This window comes from Ovis aries, chromosome 10 (genome assembly GCF_016772045.2).
Source record: "Ovis aries strain OAR_USU_Benz2616 breed Rambouillet chromosome 10, ARS-UI_Ramb_v3.0, whole genome shotgun sequence".
Taxonomy (NCBI): Eukaryota; Metazoa; Chordata; class Mammalia; order Artiodactyla; family Bovidae; genus Ovis; species Ovis aries.
Window position 1 is genome coordinate 31,740,026 of NC_056063.1, and position 18,522 is coordinate 31,758,547.

The 18,522-nt window shown below is 40.5% G+C and overlaps 1 protein-coding gene across 2 annotated transcripts; it reads right to left on the bottom strand.

The window, feature by feature from the left end:
• Positions 1–7,786: 7,786 nt before the first annotated feature.
• On the bottom strand, positions 7,787–18,514 carry POMP (proteasome maturation protein). 2 transcript variants are annotated; one of them, XM_042254848.1, is made up of 7 exons: positions 18,292–18,514; positions 17,965–18,171; positions 15,182–15,279; positions 13,405–13,465; positions 12,603–12,704; positions 10,968–11,061; positions 7,787–7,969 (listed from the first exon to the last, which is right to left on the bottom strand). In XM_042254848.1, the coding sequence occupies exons 2-7, from the start codon at positions 17,983–17,985 to the stop codon at positions 7,902–7,904; spliced, it is 444 nt and encodes a 147-aa protein (XP_042110782.1). In that variant the 5' UTR covers positions 17,986–18,171; positions 18,292–18,514; the 3' UTR covers positions 7,787–7,901. The 2 variants fall into 2 exon arrangements, with proteins under 2 accessions (XP_042110782.1, XP_004023387.4); XM_004023338.5 differs by lacking the exon at positions 17,965–18,171 and having other exon boundaries at positions 18,441–18,514.
• Between the last annotated feature and the right edge of the window lie 8 nt (positions 18,515–18,522).

Genomic DNA, 18,522 nt, shown 5'->3' on the forward strand with positions numbered 1-18,522 from the left:
GAAGAATGATGCAAAGCTTCTTGGGTCTTATTAGTTTCCTGTGTCTTCTATTAAATTTTCATAATATGCCTCAGTTCAGTTCAGTCGCTCAGTCGTGTCCAACTCTTTGCGACCCCATGGACTGCAGCATGCCAGGCTTCCCTGTCCAACACCAACTCCCAGAGCTTGCTCAAATCATGTCCAGTGAATCGGTGATGCCATCCAACCATCTCATCTTCTATCGTCCCCTTCTCCTCCCGCCTTCAATCTTGCCCAGCAGCAGGGGCTTTTACAAGGAGTGAGTTCTTCGCATCAGGTTGCCAAATTATTGGAGTTTCAGCTTCAGCATCAGTCCTTCCAATGAACACTCAGGACTGATCTCCTTTATGATGGACTGGTTGGATCTCCTTGCAGTCCAAGGGACTCTCAAGAGTCTTCTCCAACACTACAGTTCAAAAGCATCAATTCTTCAGTGCTCAGCTTTCTTGATAGTCCAACTCTCACATCCATATGTGACCACTGGAAAAACCATAGCTTTGACTAGATGGATCTTTGTCAACAAAGCAAGGTCTCTGCTTTTTAATATAATGCCTACTTAAAAAAAAATTGTTTGTTTGGCTCCACCAGGTCTCATTTAGTTGTGGCTCTTGGGATCTTCACTGGCTCCTGTGGGATTTCTGGTTGTGGCACACGAGCTCAGTTAACCAGCAGCATGTGAGACCTTGTTTCCCTGGCCAGGGATCAAACCTGCATCCCCTGCATTGCAAGGCAGATTCTTAACCAATGGACCATCAGGGAAGTCCCTGTAGTGACTCTTCTAAGCCACAGTGCCAAGGGGAGGAAGGCTCTGGCTCTGCTTCTTGTTCTGATCTTGTGACTTTCTCATGTGATCAGGATCCGGCAAGATGCAGGTGGGATTAAGGGTAGCAGTGTTTCCCCGTAGCTAACAGGGATCCTTTGGTCATAACTTCTATGATAACTATGATTATGATCACTAATGTGTCTCAAGTATATTCAATATTTTGTGAAATAACATTCATTAGTAATGCTAAAAATTAAATAGAGCACTTTAACACCAATGTAATTTTCTGTTCAAATGGAAAGTCTATGTATTAATCAAAATGATTTGATTTAGGGTCATAAGAAAAGGAATGATAGAAATGGATTATAAAACATTAAGTAAGAATCCATGAGTCCATAAGGATACCTTAAAGAGGAGGAGAAATTGGGATGGGGGTGGGGTGGGGAACCTGGCCTTTCAAAATTTGTCAACCAATAAATGCAGAAGGAATAACAAGATCACAATTTTTCAGTCCTTTCCTGTCCCCGATGACCATGTTATAACTGACTGAGACAAAGATTTTTCGTGGATGCTAAAACCTCTGGGTGAAAGATTCTTGAGGAACAGGACATACATGGGGTCTCAAACTATTACTTCACCTATTGTTAATTATTATTAATTACAAAAAGAAAACTATACTATTACAATGGAGAGCTCTGGCGGCCATCACTTGTCAACAAATCAATCGCAGTTAGTAACACCAATAAGTGGGACAACCTGACCTCATATGGCTCCTGGTATGACACATAAGTACATATATCATCTTTGCAGACTTCTTGCCAAAAACATTTATCCTGAATCTATTCATGAAGAAATAAAGGCAGTATGCTGACAACTGGTGAATTTCATGAAGGTTATGCTGGGTGTGCTATTTTTTTTTTTTTTTCTTTTGGCCACAACATGAGGCTTGCGCGTTCTTAGTTCCTCCACCAGGGATTCAGTCTAGGACCGCAGCAGAGAAAACCCCGAGTCCTAATCACTTGACCTCTAGGGAATTCCCCTCGATTCATTCTATTTCCCTTTAAGTTTCAAAATTAAAAGTTGGAGGAAAAAACAATATGGTTTCTGTTTCGCAATGTTTATATACAACACAGAAAACAGACAAAAAAACAGTGGTTGAAGTCTTTACTTAAAATCAACCCATCTCTCCAAAAGTAAATAAGCCTAGCCAAAGTGAAAACAGAATTCCTTCTGGTCCCTCACTGATCTGAAGCCATACCCTCTATATGACTTCTGTTTCATCACAGAGATGAACATATAGCGTTTTCTTGTCTCCACCAGGTCAAGAAACCAAAAAGAAGCAAAAAGACAAAGTACAGCAGATGAAGCACATCTACTGGCTCCAGAAATAAATTCAAGATCTGGGAGCAAACTAACTTTTCAAAATTTGATTTTTCAATATAAAAAAACCCTTCCTGAAATTCTGTTAACAAACCTAACAGTAAGTTCTAATATTTTAGTAATATTTAAGGGGATGTACTACAACAAACTAAAATTATAGGTTTTTTAAAATTTGAAATATTGTTGACTACTACATTATGTTATTTTCAGGTGTACTACATACTACATAATAATTTATTTTCATACGTTACAAAATGATTATCATGGTAAGTCTTAGTACCAATCTGTCCATCTGTAAAAGTTATTACGGTGTTATTGACATATTCTTTATGCTGTATATTACATCCCTGTGGTTTATTTATTTTATAACTAGAGGTTCAGTTCAGTTCTGTTCAGTCGCTCAGACGTGTCCGACTTTCTGCGACCCCATGAATTGCAGCACTCCAGGCCTCCCTGTCCATCACCAACTCCCGGAGTTCACTCAGACTCATGTCCATAGAGTCAGTGATGCCATCCAGCCATCTCATCCTCTGTCGTCCCCTTCTCCTCCTGCCCCCAATCCTTCCCAGCATCAGGGTCTTTTCCAATGAGTCAATTCTTCCCATGAGGTGGCCAAAGTATTGGAGTTTCAGCTTTAGCATCATTCCTTCCAAAGAACACCCAGGGCTGACCTCCTTTAGAATGGACTGGTTGGATTTCCTTTGCAGTCCAAGGGACTCTCAAGAGTCTTCTCCAACACCACACTTCAAAAGCATCAATTCTTCGGCGCTTAGCTTTCTTCACAGTCCAACTCTCACATCCATACATGACCACTGGAAAAACCATAGCCTTGACTAAATGGACTTTTGTTGGCAAAGTAATGTCTCTGCTTTTGAATATGCTATCTAGGTTGCTCATAACTTTTCTTCCAAGGAGTAAGCGTCTTTTAATTTCATGGCTGCAGTCACCATCTGCAGTGATTTTGGAGCCCAAAAAGATAAAGTCTGACACTGTTTCCACTGTTTCCCCATCTATTTCCCATGAAGTGATGGGACCAGATGCCATGATCTTTGTTTTCTGAGTGTTGACCTTTAAGCCAACTTTTTCACTCTCCTCTTTCCCTTTCATCAACAGGGTACTACCTCTTAATCCCCTTCACCTCTCTTGCCCAACCCTCCAAACTCCTCCCCTTTGGTGACCATCAGTTTGCTCTCTGTACCTATGAGCCTATTTCTGCTTTTTGTTTGTGTTTGTTCGATTTTTATATTCCACAATAACTGAAACCTTATGTCTTTCTCTGACTTCACTTACCGTAATACCTTCTGGGTCAACCCACATTGTCACAAATGACAAGATTTCCTTCCTTATGTGGCTGAGTAGCATTCCATTATCTTTGTGCATTCCTCTGTTGATGGACATTTCAGTTGTTTCTATGTCTTGGCTACTCTAAATAACGCTGCAGTGAACATAGGAGTTCACATATCTTTTCAAATTTTTGTTTTCTTCAGAAAAATACCTGAAAGTAGGTTGCTGGATTGCATTTGTTGTTGTTGTTTAGTTGCTAAGTCATGTCTGACTCTGTGACTCCATGTTCACCTGTCCACCTCTGTCCATGGGATTCTCCAGGCAAGAATACTGGAGTGGGTTGCCATTTCCTTCTCCAGGGGATATCATGACCCAGATTCTTTACTGCTGAGCCACCTGGGAAGTCCACTGGATTGTATAGTAGAATAATAACCTTGTCATATAGAATATTCTTGGTTATAAGTTTTTTCCTTTCTTCACTTTGAATATATTCTCCATTCTGGCCTGTAAAGTTTCTGCTACAAAGTCAGCTGGCAGTCTTATGGAAGTTTCCTTGCATGTAATTAGTTTCTTTTCTCTTGCTTCTTATTTATTTTTTGGGGGGCCACTTCAGTTATAATGTGTCTTGCTGTGAACCTCTTGGGGTTCATCTTGTTTATTACAACTGACTCTATGCTTCTTAGACCTGGATGTGTTTCTTTCCCAGATAAGGAAAGTTTTTATCTTTTTTTTCTTCAAATAAGTTCTCTCTCTTTTCTCCTGGTGCCACTGTAATGCAAATGTTAGCATGTTTGATATTGCCTCAGAGGTCTTATTAAATGCATCAATTTTTAAAAACTTTCTGTTCAGTTTTTGGTTATTTCCACTGCTCTGCCTTCCAGATCTCTGATCTATTCCTTTGTATCATCTAATCTACTGTTGATTCCTTCTATTGTTACTGTTTTCTTCAGCTCTATTTGGTTCTTCTTTTCTAACACTTCACTGAAAATCTCACTATGCTTATCAGTTCTTCCCCCCAGTCTGTATCTTTAAGGTCATTACCTTAACTCTGTATCAGGGAGATTGCATATGTCCACTTCATTTAATTCTTTTTCTAAAGTTACGTCTCATTCCTTCACTTGGAACACGTTCCTCTGCCTCATTTTGCCCAATTTTGTGTTTATTTCTGTTGCATAAGTCAGCTCCTTTCCTGACCTTGGAGGTGACCCTATGTTGCCGATGTCCTGTGGGCCCAGCATGCTCCCTTCTGGCCACAGAGCTCTGTGCTCCAGGTTGTCCCTATGTGGGCTGTGTGCCCTTCTCTTGTGGCAAGACTGACTACTGTAGGTGTGCTGGCAGGTGGGGCTGGCCCCTGGCCCACTTGGTTTTGAGGCTGTGCCTTGTGCAATGAGCTGTACCCAAGGGTAGGCCTTCCACGTGATTGGATGTTTGACCCATACAGGCGCAGGGTTGCTGCTGGCCCACTGGTAGGTGGGGCCAGGCCCCTGGCACTAATAGGCTGTGAGAATTCCAAATGATGCCTGCCAATGCTGCTGTTATCATGACAGAGCAAGTTCTCCAAAGTGCCAGCCATCTCCATGTCCAGGGGGAGTCCCAGCTGCCTCCTGCCTCCCTGGATCCAAGATCAGCAAGCAGGCCTGACCCAGAGTCCTTTCAAATTGACATCTACACTGGGTTATATACACCCTTTAAGAGAAAAGTCTGTTTCCTATAGCTCTCTGGCTCTTCTGAACATAAGCCCCACTGGTTTTCAATGCCAGATGTTCTGGAGGCTTGTTTTCCTGGTGTAGGTGCCCCATGCTGGCAAGTCTGATGGGTGCAAACTCCTCACTCCTTGGGGAGGATCTTTATAATTGTGATGTTCCTCCCGTTTCCTCACCAACCTCTGGGTGTGAGTCCTGACTGTACTGTATCTCTGTCCCTCCTACCTGACTCATGCCTCATGCTCTTACTTGTGGGAAATCTTTTCTGTTATTCTTCAGGTTGTTTTCACAGGTACTTGCTCTGTAAACAGCTGTAATTCTGGCATGTCCATGGGTACATTCAGGGTCTCTGTACTCTGCCATCTTGGCCGCCTCCCAAACCAAAGTACAGGTTCTTAATTAAGGATTTATGGTGCATGAAGGAACCTGAATTTCATTTTGAAATCATGAGCTAAATAAGTTCACTGAAGTATCAGTTTTGGTTTTGCTTTATTAGAACAAGTCAAAGCTTTGTTAGAGTCACCCAATTGCAGATTCCAGTGTTAGATTATACACTGTATTGTCTGTTTCAAAAGTAATCTACTTGTTCAGGCTATCTTCTATTCTTGCAATGTCTATATTCCAAGGAATAACAAAATGCATGAAAGCACTGGTTATATTTGTCTACTAGTGAAAGAGGGATTATACCCAGTGTAAAGAAACACTGATTAAAGTGATCAGCCTGTCATACGTATTTTATACAAGGATAGGTGTGAAGAAGCATGTTCACTCAAAGAGCCACCCTGCAATGAGCCAAACAGTACTCAACTGTTTGCCAACCCACCCAATACTTTCAGACAGTAAAACCTGCAAGTTCCTTTATTCACAGATATTTAAAAAAACATAACACAGAACTACATTCTAGTCTCATTAAGTATATCTTTTATTGTGAATTTTATTTTAGTTAATAAAATTAGTCAGGCAGCAACCTGTGAACTCTATTGTTAAGACGCCTCAAATACTAAACTGATTCCTTAAGAAAAATCACAGCATCTAAAAAAAAAAAAAAAAAGCCTAACTGAAGAGCCTGACACCTAAGCAAAGTTAACTCAGAGGAACCTGCAGTTTACTCTTATGAGGGAACCCAAATTATCCTAACTCCAGGTAAAAACTAGGGACTGCAGAGACTAAGAAATAGTAGCAATTATTTCAGCACTGGGGTACACCCGAAGAATTAACCAGTGCTGACAAATGTCATTAATATAAAGGCAGAAACAAGCAAAGAAAGGAAAGCAAGCATATAAATCAGAAAGCTTTTCAAAAGTAAGCAGACTTTCTGGGATCCACCCGACTTATCCTACTGGGACTGAGATTCAGACTGATATAAACATTTCCCCCTAAAATTTCCAGGTGATTTTACACACACCCAGGGATGAGGATCATTGGCATAAACACAAAGAAGGTTAATGAGGAAGGGGTGGGGGGCAGGGGGTAGGAAGCAAATGACCTTCAGAAAACAGGCACTAATCATGTCCATTTCTGTGTTTAAAGCATCAGCTTTACCATTTAGACTGTGTTCATTAATTTCATAGTACCCTCTACTGGTCAGGAAAGGTATCTAAGATTCTTCAACTAAGGTACAGAAATCTCCAACTTTTGTTTACACTTAGCTGAAAGAGAACACGTTTAGAAACAAGTGAACCTTCATTATTTCTATATTTTCTCATAATTTAAGTGTAAAGTGGGGTGGCAAAGACTGTGCTGGCAAACAGTTTTACACTTGATCTCGACAGTCAGGAGCAGTTTTTACTCTACAATATTCAGTAGTATCCCTGGCCTCCAAGCACCAGATGCCAGCTGGAAACCCTTCCCCGGAGTGGTGACAACCTAGACCTTCCATCGATGTTGTTCAATGACCCGCCCCCACCTCCCAGAGCGGAGGGGAACACTGCCTTCAGTCATACATCAGTGACTCACACAATAAAAATGTTCCTGAGAAACAGATAATCTTTAATTTCTGTAAACTAGGTTCATAAAAAATAGCTTATTAAGAACAAACCACCATAGGGAAGATTTCTTTTTAAACAAACTATCACGGAATTTGTTCATGGATAGCATGTCTATGTACATGAATGATCTTATGTTTTTAAACATCTTATGATACATAAATCTATGCAATACTATAGTTTAAAACTGACATCTCCTGGGTGTTTAAATTTTCAGTTTAAAGATAAGACCAAAATAAAAAACCTGAAAGAATCAAAGAATATACCTATAATTCTAATGTAGCATCAACAAACCAAGCATTATTCTTTTGAGTATTAATGGACTATATTGAAACAAGGTAAAATCTAATAGTCTTGTTCTGTCCTTACTTTGAAATGTTGCCCCTGAAATCAATTATAGATGTTTATTCTGAAAGATGCAATTATAAAGGTTGCAGGCTCAAAACTACTCAAAATTAAATTTACGGAATAACTAGAAAATAGGCTGATTTGGAACCTGTGCATAGTTTTATAATACTAATTAGTAACATTTCTTTAAAGACCTAGAAAGCTGTTGTTTTTATATAAATAAGAAGTTTTAAAACCAACTCCCTTGAGTGCTTTTAATTATCACATAAAGCAATGACCCAAATAATTTCAAATGATCACAGATGTTTAGGCAACACTTCTCATGTGTCAGTACTTTTAATGTTGTGCACATCAAATTATAGGAAAAAGACAACTATAAACAAGACGCAGCCCCTCCACTTCCATGAACAGCACACGGCATTACAGTAAGCCAAGTTTATATTCAACCATCAAATGCGGTTCTCCCATTAGTTCACTTTGTGATGGGTCTGAAAAGAAACAAAAATAAACATGTTAAAGGGTCTCAAAAAAAGATAAATTCTGATTCCACTCACATGAAAATTTAAATTAGGCAAAACAAGTATAAAGTGGCAGAAAATATACGGCTGGCCGCCTGAGGCCAAGGGTGGAGGAGCTGACTGCAAAAGGACCAAGGAAACTTTTGAGGGATGATGAAAACATTTTATATCTTGATTGAGGAGACAGTTCCACAGCTGCACACATTTACTAAAATTAACAGACTGGACACTGTAAAACAGATGCATTCCACTGTATATTGACTATACCTCAATTCAGTTGATTTTAAAATAAAATATAGATTGAAAAAGTTCTCATGTTTCAAAGTTCTTAAATTTTCCAGTGGCTTCCAAGTTTTTTTTTTTTTTTTTTAATTTTAGTTTTTATTTTTTAAATTTTAAAATCTTTAATTCTTACATGCATTCCCAAACTTGAACCCCCTCCCACCTCCCTCCCCATAACAACTTTCTGGGTCATCCCCATGCACCAGCCCCAAGCATGCTGCATCCTGCGGCTTCCAAGTTGAGTCTAGGAACAATCGCTAAGAGATTAAGCAATCCTTAATGCAATCTACAATTTCATTTCTATCATTCTGTGCTCTGTTGCAAACACATATACACACAAACCAGAATCCTAGAGTAAAAAAACCTTAGGAATCTTCTCTCGTCTGTACTGATGAGTCAGACAAAAGTCTTACTTTAACTTTGATAATGCACCTAAGAAAAAATGAATACCAACAGCAAGCTTCCTACAAACAAATAGAGCGTTTTCTTTTTTGCCCTCTACTCCTCCACAAAGAACAAGAAACAGAATAGATACCCAATGAATTAAACTGTAAAATCAGTTTGTTAAATAATCATTAAAATAATGATTATCAAGAATAACAAATCGATTTGGATATTTCCTCACTGGACCTCCTGAGACTGGAGATGACTGTGTCATTATCAGTTCAGGAATCCTGACTCTGGCCACTTGTCACACAACATAGTAGCCTCAACAACAGCTGATACTGTTATAATTATTAATAAATGGTTAGATATACAAGAGTTTGCTACAATTATTAACAGAGTAGAGGACTATGTATACAAGGGGCATCCAAAACCCAAAGGTATGCTTACACAGGAGTACAAAGAATAAAGGTGTCTGCTGAAGCAGTGCTTCGTGTTAATGAGAAGCATGCACCCTCAACACAGGTGCTGATGCAGCATTCCTCCTGTGAGATACACACAGTACGAAACCAACTGTGTTAAAAGATAAATACTAAGCAATGACAAGTATCTTCTTTTTATATGGAAAGTCTAGAAGGACATCCACTAACTAAAAGCAGCAGCCAAACAGGGAAGGAAGGAGATGGGTTGGGGGTAATTAATCATGGAGAATGTGAGTCTCGGCTGTGATGTTCTCAATTTTTAAAGAAAGAATATCCTCATTTATATAATGCCAACCTTCCTTGAAACTGCTTGTCTAAGCTTTTTGATTTGATAAAACGCTTGCCCTAGAAGACAGCACACCCTGTGCTGGTGAGCAAGCCCCAGCCCGTGGAGGGTCCTCCCAGGCAGGAATAGACACCTTGGTCAGTTTCAGTTTCCTCATCTTCAAGTGACAGGAAGGGAGTAAACAGAAGACCACATTCAGCATTAGGAAAAAGTCTCACATTGTCTTCCCTTCCTTATAATACAGCATGCAGATTTTTGTTGGCCAAGCACTTCTCTGATGAGCAAGCAAGCAAAACCTTTATCACCTCCAACACTTTAAAAAAACATGGATTTTCATCCCAGTTTAATAGTCTTCACATTGGACTTAGATTAACACAGTACTCCCTCACTGTAGACTTTAAAATTCCTTCTGTATCAAAGATGATGAGGAGAAAGTGGTGAGCCAGAGCTTTTCTCACTCAGCACAAACCAGGCACCTTAGGAGGCCCTGGGGACACAAGAGTGAACAAGACAAAGTCCCCAACTCTCCTGGGGCCTGTATTTAAGTTGGGAAAACAATTAAGAAACAAGAAAATACCAGAAGAGTGATATGCAAAGAATTAAAGTGAGGTGACAAGGTGACTGGGAGCACGTTAGACTGCGCAGTCAAGGAAGGCCTCTGTGAAGGGGTGGTGTTTAAACTGGGACTTGAGAAGTGAGGGGAAAGTATTCAAAGCAGAAGCAACAGCTAAGGCAAGGCCTAACTGTTCACCTTACCTGTTTTAAATGAGGACTAAATGTAAAAGCTTAAGAATCCGAGGTTTCCTGCACTCAAAAAATGCCCTCACAGAAGAGGCTCATGAGACTTCTGCTGTGTCCACAGCACTTCTTACCAAACATTGGCAGCCAAGCAAAACTAGTATAATCCCGCTTCATTATTCTGTTTTTCCTGAACTGCTGGGGCACAATGAGCACAGGCGATACTGGACAGAACTGTATTTGCTTTCTTTCCTCAGAACCAGAAAAAAACAGGATGCTACATGTTCTTAATTAAAAGTCATTGACCTCAAACATAATACAATCATCCAGAGAAACTTGTTAACATTTTTTTCTTTAGTATTCGCCATCTACAGAAACACATCTAGGAGGACAAGGAGGGTATTTTTGAAGAAAACTTTCATTTTTTTCTAGGTGTTTTTAAAGCTAGTTATATCCCACAAATATTTTGAATACTGCAACAACAATCCTTGTTTAAGCTGCCCTAAGAATATCATACTGGACTCACACATCAGACTTTATCCTCAGGACATGAAATCAATGACTGTCAATGGTTGCCTGAAAGGACTATAATCTCAGAACGCCACAGACATCTTTCACTTTTAAAACCAGTTAAAGAACAGTTATTACCATTAAATTTTATCTTATTTCAGTGAATAAACACAAGTAAATTTAATCAACTATAGCTACATGGTGACAAAGACACTGTAGGTTTCATTTGCTGCTGTTGCCTTGTACATTACTGGGGCTCCTGAAAAAGGTGTGGAATGCCACTTACCATTAAGAATATCTTCAAATCCAATAGTCTCATCATTACCCCTCAAAATATCCAGTGAAAGGTTTGAGCTTGGAAGAAATGGAAGACGCTGAACCTTCAGGAAAAGTATAAAAGAGCAAACTTAGAAATAGTAGAGAGGAAAAAACATACATGATCACATTTCAGTGTCTTCATTATTTGCAAAATTCACAAACTAAATAAAATATCTATTTAACTGGGGGGGGGGGAGGAGAGGAATGATAAGTCCATATTTTAGACCCAAATTTTTAATTCTTCATAACCTTATTCAAAATATAGACACTGAAATTGAAAGCTTTTACTAATACTTAATCATCCCATCAGGTCCGCACACTATTTGGGACCTTTGCATCTGTCCAGGAAAACCAAAGCATACCATGTGATGAAACACAAAATTCTCGAGTCTAACATCATGCTTTGTTTCTAAAAAACATGGGACAATCAAATTCTTGAAGAAATTCTGAAGAAATGCACTGAGAGTATTACTTCACTTACTAAACTGATTATTCATTTTGTATGTTGTTCTGTAATGCTCACAGCACAAATACAAGTCATGACCCTTTAAAACAGTAGTGATAACTAGAGATCAAAGGCATCTGTGGGCTTTTAAAAACTACAGTGCCATTCTGAACTAGTGCTATCTACATTTTCCAATTACTAAATACATATATTGCAGACTGGGGTTCCCTTGCAGCTCAGCTGGTAAAGAATCTGCCTGCAATGCGGAAGACCTGCATTCGATCCCTGGGTTGGGAATATGTCCTGGAGAAGGGAAAGGCTACCCACTCCAATATTCTGGCCTCTAGAGTTCCATGGTCTGTATAGTCCATGGGGGTCACCAAGAGTCGGACACGACTGGATGACTTTCACTCATACTGCAGACCAGTACCTAAGTATAGTGCAGAAAGCATGGGCTATAGAGTCAGAGGTTCAAACTCTGCTTTCAGTACTCACCAACCCAACAGCCTTGCCTAGTTACCTGATCTGTCTCACCCTGGTTCAATACCTATGACACAGGACAGCAGCACCTTTCCCTCACACCTGCAGCACAGTGTGCTGTAAAGTATGGCAGTCACTGGCACATAGTTGGCTATAAAGTATGGCAGTCACTAGCACTTACTCAACAAACTTTAATGCAGCCAAACCAAATTTTCCATTTTTCTGCTGTTAGCTATCCAGCAGTCACCGGAATCAATGCAGTGTGGCATGACAGAATCTGGAGCACAGATGGGGGACAGTTCTTAAACACCTGAAGGACGTTTTCTTCCTGAGCAACATGTGTATTCAGTGATATACAAACTGCCCACTAGACACCTCCATTTGGATATTCCTAGAGGCATCACAAATTCAAAGTAATTCCCCAAAGGGAGAGAAATATAAAAGTGGATGCCTGTAAATATCCAGACACTGAGTCTCTAATCAAAGGGGTTTCCCATTTCAAAGCTGCTTTTCTCCATGAAGTAGGAATGGAGGTCATATCCTAACAGGGGGAAAGTAGAAGAGGCTGCAGGCAAGAAGAGAAGGTGAGGTTTGTACAGCTTTTACCAGATAGAAGACTCCTCCCAATCAATTCAGCACACAAATGGGATGCATGCAAACTGACACCTGGAAACCCACCTGCTGCACTGCCTTGAATTCCATCTGTAGTTTTAGTGGTGCAAAAAGACCCTGGATATTTCTCAATGTGGAGAAGTTCATCTTATCTTGGTTGAGCTGGAACTACAAAGACAACACATAATTTTAAATGTGACATTCTGCTTTCAAAACAGTGACCACTGACATCCATGTGACACACACATACACAGAACCTTTAGGTGGTCTTCAGGACATCTATACATGTCCTACCTTTGGGAGTGACCTTTCTCCACCTATTTAACTGACTAATATGGTCTAAAACTGTTCAAATGTTCCCTCTTCTAGAAAGCCTCCCACAGGTTGGCTGCTTCATCTGTGGTCCTCTACAATGCTTCAGGTAGTCCCAATCCACTGCTTATCTTCCCATTAAATTTTCAGCCCCTAAAGGATGGGGATGATGTCACATCCATCTGTGTATGTCCTGTGCCTAGCAGTAACTTGGAGATGAAGGGCCTGAAAAAAAGATCCAAGGCTAGAGGGACGGGCTTGGATATCAACAGCAAAAATGGCAGGGGAAAAATATAAAAGAAAAAAAAAGATCATCAAGTGAGGAAATATTATGAGAGGAATGGAGAGGTGGACCAACCTCTAGAAATGTCCATAAAAAAGACAAAGGTGTAGAAAGGGAGCTTTAGTGAACCAAAGCCTATTCCACAGGATATTGAAAACAAGGCTTCATGTTCTTTATAGTCAAATGCTCAACACCAGAATTGTTTTAATCAGGTATTACTAACATCATTTTTCTACCAGAGGGTAAAAATAAAAACACAGGTAACATACTTACATTTTTTTCTGATAATTCAAGAGGATGACTGGGTAGAAGTTCATTTTTCACACAAGAGAAACTGAAAATAAGCATTTAAAAGGGAGGTTACAGATCACTCAATACCTAGAGCTCACAATTATCTATCAGCGCTGTCATACAATGAAATGGCACAGGGAGCTTGAGGGGGATGAACAAACTATTCTGTATGCTGACTATGGTGGTGACTGTGGGAATTAATACATATATAACTCACAGAACTACACTAAGAGGGAAAAAAATCAAGCATTCTATATATTGTTGTAAATATATCTATTATAGATCCTGGAGGTCAAGAACTCAATAAACTGGGGAGAACCCTCCAAAAAGTGGTGCTAAGTGACGCTCTGTATCTGGAGAAATTTGTGTGTGTGTGTACTACTATTACTCTGATGATGTGATTCTTTTATTACATAAAGTATCTACATCTCTCCTGTTCATATCTAATGCATATTCAATAGTTAATATATTTTTGATAAGTACATACTGAAAAACGTGTTTGAGATTTACCAACTACCTACTATATGCGAAGTACTACATTAGGTGATACATAGCTAGAACCGGGCCACGGGTCTCTATCATTCTCCCTACATAAACATCACCATCTTATTCTCCAAACCAGGATTGAAGAGCTGAAAGAAACCTTAGAAATCCTGCAACATCAGTATTTATCAAATACTGTCTTTGTAAAAAGCATTACCCATAAGTGGAATTTGAAAATGGTCCTGCTCATGGTAATCTTACAATCTGAGAAGAAAAAGGAGCATTTTGTGTATGTGTAGTGGGAGTGGGGAGAACGGACCAAAACCCAAAACCAAATCATCAGGACTCGGTTACTGGCTAGCTTATGAATTTGATTATACTATAAATCAAATTATATCTCCAATTCCAAAGGCAATATACTGCATCTTTCACTACAAAATGGAAAGATATCAATGAGGCATTATGTCAGCTTCCAGAGACCAATATTAGAATGACATTCTATGACTAAATACCTTCCAAGTAAATATAAAATTCAAAACACAGTATGTACACAGTGGGGAGGATATTTGACTAAACAGAAAAAACCATCTGCCGAGAAAAAGGACCAGTACCAGAAAATGAGACCTAAACATATAAAAACGTAATGGAAAACATAAAGGGAAGCGGTGTAACTGTGCTATAACTAGAAATGAAAAACAAGAGCAGCTAATACTTACTTACTGCTTACTAGTGTCACATATTGGTCTAAGTATTTTCCAGGGATTAGCTCATTTATTCTTCAAAATAAGACAGATGCTATTACTAGCCTTATTTCACAGGTGAGGGCAATGAGAGACAGAACAGTTAAGTTAATGTGCCCATGGACACACATCTAGTAAATAGCACAGTCATGACCAAAACCCAGAGCCCATGATTTTTACTGCTATGTTCTAGCATCTCCCAAAGAAAAGTGAACTACTCCCAATTTACCTTAGTTAATAAGATGAAGAACAAAGGGCTCTCCAAGTTATCAGAAGCAAAAAGAGGAATCCCACCAAATCGTGCTGCCAGGTAATCTCTCCTAGGAGGACACACTTTCTTGGGAACCTGTTATTCTGGTAAAATGCTTCTTCCACTACAGAAACATTCATGCTTCCTCTCCTCCTTCCCTTTAGTCTAAAGTATACTACTTGCTATCTTATAAATTAAATACATATTTATGGCTTATCAAAAGATTTAAAGAATATTGTGAAAAATAATTCACTTATTATAACAAAGTCACAACTCCCCTACATACCCTTTTCGAAGAAGATCATGACTTTCAAAAGGTCCACTTGCCGACAGCTCAGTAACTGGAATACTGTCCTTTAGCTGAGATCCAAGTCCTCTGGCATTCTACAACACAAATAAAAAACACTATTATAGGTGGGAGGTGGGAGGGGGGGTTCATGTTTGGGAACTCATGTACCCCCATGGTGGATTCATGTCAATGTATGGCAAACCCAATACGGTATTGTAAAGTAAAATAAAGTAAAAATAAAAATTAAAAAAATAAAGTAAAATAAAAAAGCAACACTATTATATATTTAAAAAATGTTAACAACTCACACTGAACCTCTATGTAAAAATACTGCTTAAGCATCTGAGAAAAGATAAGGTCTCTGCCCTCTTAAGACTATAGTCTAGGTCATTACTATGAGCCTCAGTATCACGTAGAGGGATGCACAAGGTTCAGTGAATAATCTGGAATTTGGGGCAGGAAGGATTCCTGAGCTGAGTGCTCTGAGACTGAAAGGCATTCCAGGAAAACAAGAACATGGGTAAAGGTATAAAAATATAAATGAACAAGCCACAAGTAGTTTGAGATGATTGGCTAACTATATGTCTGAGTAGGGCAGAAAGAAAGGCTGGTAAAAAAAAATGAAAAGGCTTAAATATGCAAATAAATTAAGATTTTGTTCTAAATTTGAGCACCTGATCATGATCAGATTTACTTTCACTGGGAAGATCCTTTCTTTACGTTGGAATGATGAGCACAGAATGAAAAAAGTTGAGGACAGAATCCTGGGAATACCATTCCTTAAGGACAAAGAACAAGGAAAATGGAATTAAGAATGGACAGAAGAGCTAGAAGAGAGTGGTCACAGAAGCTAAGGAAAAAAGGGAATCTCAGAAAGCGTTTGGTTTCCTTAAGAGGGTGCTACCTGTGAAAAATAAACGCACTTAATCAGGCTGGCCTAAATAAAAAGAAACAAAACGCTAAGATTCACAGTATATGTGGTACTTGTGTATTGTCACCCTACTCATTTACACTCTAATTTAGTCACCAAATATTTATATCTACTATGTGGCAGGTACTCTACTAGATGCCGAAGATACATATCTGGCGTCTAGGGCTTAGTCTAATGGAGAGAGAATAAACATGCATAATAAAAATGTCTCAAATGTTACAACAGGTAAAACACAAGATGCTGAATTTAAACTAGCATAGAGTCGGACATGACTGCAGCGACTTAGCAGCAGCAGCAGCGCTAAATACAACATCCTTGCAATCCTGAAGAAAAATGTCAAAAAGCTACAAGCAGTTTGGCGTTCAGTCTATACTCTCCTAGGAGAAACTACTCTGAGAAATTAACTTTTTAAATTGCTGTTTTACTTCAATTTGTGCATTTCACTATGGTCAGGTATTGTAGTTTGTCCAGGGTTTCTCCAATCTACTAATCGCGTCCAGGCTCTCACACCTGGATAACTTTAAGAGCACTCTACTGGGTCTTGCTGCCCGTACACTCCTCCATTATCCAGTTCTACACAGCAAAGTCAGCTTGACATGCAATCTCCTCCAACAATGCTGGGAGAAAACCAAAAAAACAAAACAAAACAAAATCTTTCACTCACTCATCAATGCCTTGTCTGAAAAACAATGTCCAAGGCCCAAAACCTGGAACTCAAGAACCTGCACAACAGGTTTCAACTCCCCTGAACAGAAGTCACGGTCAATTAGGAAAAGAAGCTGGAATCTAGTGTCCGTCACTAACCTAACAGGTGCCTGTGATGAAGGAACGGAACCTTTCTGGCCCTGCCTACTCATCCTTCCAGGTATCTGAACTCCTTACAGGACTAGAGTTGTATGACTGTACCTTCCCAAATGTTATTTCCTACATGCACAGCTCCCCTCCTCCCAGACTGCTTTATTGTTAAGCGACACAAGAAAAGTCTCTTCTAGGCACAAAGAAAAGGGGGATTGTGATCTCCGGGTTCTACCCATTATCACTTTGTCAATTCCCTTCTGTAAATATCGCAATCAGTACATGATGTTTCTAAGAAAGTAGCAGAGGGGAGCAAATCTATGCAAAGTTAACACTAGTTATCTCAGAGTGTCTTTGAAAATTTTATTTAGCTGTGTCAGCTCTTAGTTGCAGCATGTGGATCTTTAGGTGCACCATGCAAACTCTTAGTTGCAGCATATGGGATCTAGTTCCCTGACCAGGGATGGAAGAACCCCAGCCCCGACATGGGTAACACCAAGAGTCTTAGCCACTGGACCACCAGGGAAGTCCCTCTGAGTGTTTATAAAACCTCTTTTCTATGTTCAACAGTATTCACCAACAGAAGTAAGTGTTAGTTGCTCAGTCATGCCCAACTCTTTGGGACCCCATGGACTGCAGCCCACCAGGATCCTGTGTCCATGAGATTTTCTAGGCAAGGATACTGAAGTGGGTTGTCATTCCCTTTTCCAGGGATGTTCCCGACCCAGGGATAGAACCTGGGTCTCCTGCACTGCAAGCCGATTCTTTACGATTGAGCTACAAGGGAACCCATTCACCAACAGAAAGAAGCTTTCTAGATTTGGACTGGTAGTAAGAGTCACGGGCAATGACGATTCAGGAAATCTCTCCCGAATATCAAACTTTTTTAAGTTAAGAGGAAAAAAAGAGAAGGGGTGGGGGAGGAGGAGGACTCCACTAACAACGCTAACATATGGGGAGTAACAAGTATCTAATTTTACCCCCTCCAAAGCCTGGCATGCTACAAACTCGCCAAAACGTTGGCAAAGTAAAAGCAGAGTGATGGAAAGCCAACCCATAGTTGTGGGTTTGTCATCCAGGAGGTTCCGAGGGTCGAGGGGCGGGTGAGAAGTTTGCTGGACGCGACTCTCAAGGGTTCGCCCCTCGGAGGAGGGCTAACGGGCCGTGCCCCCACCCCAAGACCGCCGCAACTTTCGGGTTTGCCCTTGCCAGCTCGGCGCCGACTCCAGGAAGAGACTCAGGTCGGGGTCGGCTGGGGGATCTAGGGGGTGGGAAGAGAGAAGAAGAGGTGAGAGAGGAGGAAGCCGAGGCGCGGCTCCCGGTACCAGCGCCGGAGCCCAGCCCGGACGGCCACGAGTACCCCTGAACCCCGTGACTCAACAGATCATGGCGGGAGAGGCGGGCTTCCTCCTCCTCCCGCCGCTGCCGGGGGGACGGGCAGGAAGGCGGCGGGTTACTCCTGCGGCCACCGACCCGAGCCCGCCGGCCACTCGGGTCGCTCGGGGTCGGGAGGGGGGGGGTCTCACTTACCATCTTCGACTCGCTCGGCGTACAGACGCTCTCCCCTTGACGGTCAACCGGCCCCGCCGCTCACTTCCGTTTCCGGGCTGGC

Bases quoted from the DNA above. Each gene is read 5' to 3' on its own strand.
- POMP (XM_042254848.1), bottom strand. From the start codon at position 17,985: ATGACAAACCCACAACTATGG. The intron at 15,280-17,964 runs GTTGGCTTTCCA...TTTGTGTTGTAG, and splicing joins TGACAAACCCACAACTATGG to AATGCCAGAGGACTTGGATC. The intron at 12,705-13,404 runs GTAAGTATGTTA...TTGTCTTTGTAG, and splicing joins TTGAATTATCAGAAAAAAAT to TTCCAGCTCAACCAAGATAA.